General features: G+C 34.2%; 1 protein-coding gene across 1 annotated transcript in view; it reads left to right on the plus strand.

The window, feature by feature from the left end:
- Positions 1–1624, plus strand: part of LOC107724132 (uncharacterized) — a 3053-nt gene extending 1429 nt beyond the window's left edge. The window contains exon 2 of the mRNA XM_016532933.1: positions 925–1624. Within this exon, the coding sequence (XP_016388419.1) occupies positions 925–1616 (692 nt within the window). The 3' untranslated portion in view covers positions 1617–1624. The remainder of the gene's footprint in view (positions 1–924) is intronic.
- Positions 1625–5447: the final 3823 nt, after the last annotated feature.

The following is a 5447-nucleotide window of genomic DNA, read 5'->3' on the forward strand; positions in this document are numbered from 1 at the left end:
TTATAAATGTATTTTTTAATTGTTATGAAATTAGGTGAAAATGATTTGTACACCTTTACAGAAATGCATTTTAATGTGGGTCATGACCTAAAAATGATCCACATGTCTGTTTTGATACGATCATGGTCAGAAGGAAAAACCATTGACAGATGGAAATAAAAAAATGTAGCTGACCATGTAATCATACATAGTTAGAACTGCAAAATATTTAGGCTTGTCAATTTTTGAAAGAGATGGCAAAGCACTTTGAATGCTTTCCATCTGTTGTTGCCATCCAAAGCTTTGCTTTTCTTTTTTAAGAAAGACTGTGGGGAAAAAAAGTGACAACAAAGGCATTTGTAATGTGACAAAAGATTTATATTTCAAATAAATTCTGTTTTTCTGAACTTTCTATTCATTAAAGAATCCTAAATAAGGTATTACCGTTTCCAGATAAATATTAAGCAATCTGTTTTCAACATTAATAATAATAATAATAAATGTTTCTTGACCAAATCAGCATATTAGAATGATTTCTGAAGGATCATGTAACACTGAAGATGAAAAAAACTTCTGCTTTGCCATCATAGGAATACATTACATAAAAAAATATATTAAAGTAGAAAACAATTATTTTAAATTGTAGTAATATTTCACTGCATTACTGTTTTACTGTATTTTTGAACAAATAAATGCAGCCTTAGTGAGCATAAGAGATTTCTTGAAAAAACATAAATCTTACTGACCCAAAATTTTGAACGATGGTATAATCTATTCTAGATTAAAGTAGTCTGTAGTCTTGACTACTTGAATTCAAAATATCTTCATTTACTGTTCCTGAAACTGTTTATTCTAATAGACTCTTTGAATATTTTTACATTTAAATGTGACTTGATTATGAACAAGAAAAATCCACTATTTTTATACTCCTTCATTATGCTGTAGGCTACAAGCCGCCTGTGTTAGAGGACTGGCCAAAGAGACTCCACCAACCCCCAGTCAGTGTTCGTATGAGGAAGAGGAGAGCGTTTGCAGATAAAGAGCTGGAGACTGTGATGCTGGAAAGAGAGCTGAGGCAAAGAGAAATGGAAGAGTTGCCTGCGCTCCTCCTCCAGGCTGTGGTGCCGTCCGCTCCCTCTCCGTATTTTTTCCCGCTGTCAGACCCAATCATGCCCACGTACATGCCTGTGTCCAAAAGCGACTGTGATCTCCCTCACCATCAACACTCGCTTAAATCCAAGACTCTAGACTGCGGCCCAAACACACTGACAGACAGCGTCTCTCTAAGAGTGTGTGAGAACTGGGACATTTTCAATGTGATTCGGCCTCCACCGCGCTGTTACAGCGCAAGCCCAGGTGTCAACATGGTTAAAAACATACCGGACAGCGGGTTTTCTGATATGTCTGTCAAACCAAAAAGTTTAGTTGTCGACACCATGTCAAAGCAAGGCATTCCTCCCTCACCGTATATGGCAGACGTGCTGGTACAAGCTAAATCGCCCCACAAACGCTGCAGGTCATTGGGACACGAGGCCTCTGTTCACATGGACTGTACGGAGGGTGCAAATAAAGACCCCATCAAAAAAGCTGTAACACGGCCATTACCTTTTTCTGTAGAGGCATTGCTCATGAGATAAGAATATTTTTTTTTAAAGCTAACACTTTACAATAGGGTTCAGTTTGTTAGCATAATGTATTACATTAATTTACATTACATTAGCGGCCAATTAAATTTTTTACACTGTTTATTAATGTTGTTTAATGTTAATATCTACATACACTAATACATTTTTAACAAGTTAGATATTAACATTACCTACTGTATTATGAATGAACGTTAAGAATTAACAATGAACAACAGCATATTTATAAAGTAACATGAATATAGATTAAGAAATGCTGTTAAAAAGCTAATTGTTAGTTCATGATATCTGATGTATTAAGTGATGTTAACGATAACAAATGAAACTTTTTGGTAAAGTGTGACCGTTTCAATTTATATTTGACTATAATTGATCTAGATTTACAGTAGCATTTAAGCAGCTGAGCTTTTAAAAAAATAAATAATGTAATTTTCAAGCAAGTCAAGCAAGCAGAGGATATATTCAAACACTTTCTTAAATTGCACACTCTTTCTCAAGTAGTGCTGAGAAATACAGTTTATTTTAGAATTGAATGTGTTCACTTGTGCCATTCATGTAAATGAACCTGTTCATAAACAGTTAGCCAGTTCATTTGTCCTTGTGCACAAGTGTTTGTGTTCATCATTACATTTCCTATTCAGTTTTATAAATACAATGTTTATAGTTTTATTACTTTCAATTAGTGTCAATTTTTATGCAAAGCTGAGTTTTTAGGTTTAAGGAATCAAAAGATTCAAGTTGTTGGGATAAATCAAAAAGTGTAACCCGTTAACTACTTAAAATGGACTAGCTTGCTTGGCAAGTGAGTTTTTAATGAAGCTTCCCCAACACTGCACTGAAAAGTTAAATAGTCAATAACTTTCTTGTTTAATAAAATACTCTTGATTAGAGCACTTTTGATTCATTTCTAACTAAAGTTGTTCAAATAATTTTTTTATAATCTTGTTTAAATCGGTTATATGAAATTGTTAAATACACAGTATAGAATATATATGCATCTTACTAACCTTTATACTTTATTCCTTCTTTTTCCAGTTCTGTTTCACAATATTTGTTTTCTGTTCAAAAAACATTGTGATGTTTCTTTCTTGTACATGTAAATAGCCATGACTAACCCTATTTTTTTTTAAATTATTCATATTTTTAAATTCCAAATAAGAAAGTCTGATGTAAACGCATAGGTAGCTGAGGATCAAATGAAAGAGTGGTGGAAAAAAGATTAGTTTCTCTCTCTCTTCCTTTAATGTGAATTAATGATGTAGTTCATACGGTGGTTGGATTGAAGTGATGCCTGGTACATCTGTGTATTTAAGCTACAGGCTCCCACAAAGGTACTTTGAACTGTTTCTGCGGTGTTCATAAAATATTTTCAATTTTAAAGAAAACTAACGATGAAAAGGGCTCTCAGGCAGGAACCAACTCAAAGTGTAAAACTAAACGAGTGAGGAGAAAGACACTTGTGCCTGAGGGTTCAGAGGCAAGAAATTATTCTAATATGAGCTCAGGAGGACAAATTATTCAATATGTTTTTCTGCGTTTTCTTTTTACATCTTAATCAGGAAGTTCATAAAAGCCTTATTCTTGTCAGTACTGTGTGTTCAAGTGAATGTGTTGGCTTAGCAACATTGTGCAATATATTTGGGAGTGTATCGCTATCCTGTAGACTGGTTTAGACAATGTATATCCTCTCTTTTCTATCCTTTCTTTATTTTCCATTTCAGTTTTTGAGATATGGAAGCCTGATAGTTTTGACATCTCTGGACCGTGTGGCGTCAACATGTGTGATGGCATCATGCCCTCCTCTGTGTCTGTCTCTATATCTCAGCACATCTGCCAGTGCAGATAGGGGCTTTACATTAGGAGCCTTCCTGAGGTGGGAATCTCAGCCCTCTTGTGGTCCACTTAAAAAAAAAAAACATGGCAAGAAGAGTGCAGAAGAACATTAGTGTTTTTAAATGATAATCATGATCTATATCAAAATCCTCAGTTGTTATTGCTTTGAAAGAAGTCTCTTATGCTCAGCAATGCTGCATTTATTTGACAAAAAATGTCCTAAAACAGTAATATTGTGTTTTTTTTTAAAATACAATTTAAGAACTGTTTTCTATTTTAATATATTTTAAAAATAATTTATTCCTGTGATGCCAAAGCTGAATTTTCAGCAGACATTATGTCAGTCTTCAGTGTCACTCACGTAATCCTTTAGAAATTGTTCTAATATGCTGATTTGGTGCTTATTATTATCAATATTAATATTTTTGTGAAAACTGATAATTTGTTTCAGGATTCTTTGTTGAATAGAAAGCATATATTTAAAATAGAATCTTTTGTAAGATTATAAATATTTTCAATTATAATGCATCTTCAATTATAATGCATATAAATTCAATTGAATGCATCCTTGCTGGATAAAATCGTTTAATTTATTTATTTTAAAAAATTCTTACTAACCCCAATATTTGAACGGTTTTGTATATTTTAAGTAGGTATAGGAGGCACAAGTAGGTATAGGAACTAGGATACAGCATTTGTCTGAATAAGAATGTAATTTAATTTGAATAACAAATAACTAAATATAGAAGAGTGCAGATTTTAATATGTATTATAATGTAACACTACATGAAGTATACATGCATTCCACTCTCATCATGAAATAAACAACAATGTCTATGCCCAAATCTGGGGTGTACGCACACACACACAAACACAGAAATACACCTCAGATACATTAACTTTTGGACATGGCATTATAAAAGGGGAATGTATATTTCATGTAGCGCTGCTAGCATGCAAGCATACTACATTACAGTTTACCAGTGGGCAAAATTGTTATTCTAAGGCAGCACCCCTGAACTCCTTTCATTGTAGGTTTATTTATTCTCACTGTCTGTTCTAGCATGAAGTCACCCTAACTTGTTTGTGTAATCGAGATATCAGCATATTCTTTCTCCTGACATGGTATCGACAACATTTAGTATCAAGGTCCAAGGGGGTTGCTTTGATCCTAGTGCCAGCTTCCAACTCAAGCAGAATTTGCCAGATTGAGACCCTGCGCTTGGCATGCATAACCCTGAAAAACCCCTGCATACTCCGCTGCTCTTGGGTTACACGGCTCCCCGCTTCCTCCAAACAGGGGGTGTCTCTTTCAGAGTGGGTGGGCTGGCCCTCAGCCGCTCACCTGCTGCGTCCAATAAAAAACTCTCTTGTGTCATGTGTCTTTGGCTTTGGGATAAACAGACAGTTTCCACAAGGCACAAAACTTTACAGTCTTGATTTCCAAGTAAGTCTTTGTTGTGGGTAACTATGAAGAATGCCAAAGAGCTTACACACAGTTTTAATATATTTAAAAGTGTCTAATATATATTATCTCGGTTTCTCTATGAAATATCAGATAAGACTTTGTTTCCAGCATGGAGAAATCTGCAAAACTACCTAAGCAGTTTCAAAGTACAACTCAGCTTGGGATATGCATTTAATAATACACAAAATACTGAATATTTCAAGCCGTTCCAGCTTGTGAAAATCTGTTTTGCTTTTTCTCAGGTCTTTGCGGTTACAAATGCAGAAGTAACAGATTTTCGAGAGGATCTTTTTACACTATTCTGACTGTTTAGCTGAAAACAGAATCTCTCGAAACCTGTTACAAGTTGATTTGCAGAATAAGCGATCTGCCAGCAATATGATACAAACTGATTTATTATCAAGAAAATCTGAGCTCTCTTACAATCAAAATGTTGTCTCTGTAAATTCAAAAACCAGTCTCTCAGCACATATATATATATATATATATATATATATATATATATATATACTGTATATGTTCAG

This window comes from Sinocyclocheilus rhinocerous, unplaced genomic scaffold, assembly GCF_001515625.1.
Source record: "Sinocyclocheilus rhinocerous isolate Xijiao unplaced genomic scaffold, SAMN03320098_v1.1 scaffold935, whole genome shotgun sequence".
Taxonomy (NCBI): Eukaryota; Metazoa; Chordata; class Actinopteri; order Cypriniformes; family Cyprinidae; genus Sinocyclocheilus; species Sinocyclocheilus rhinocerous.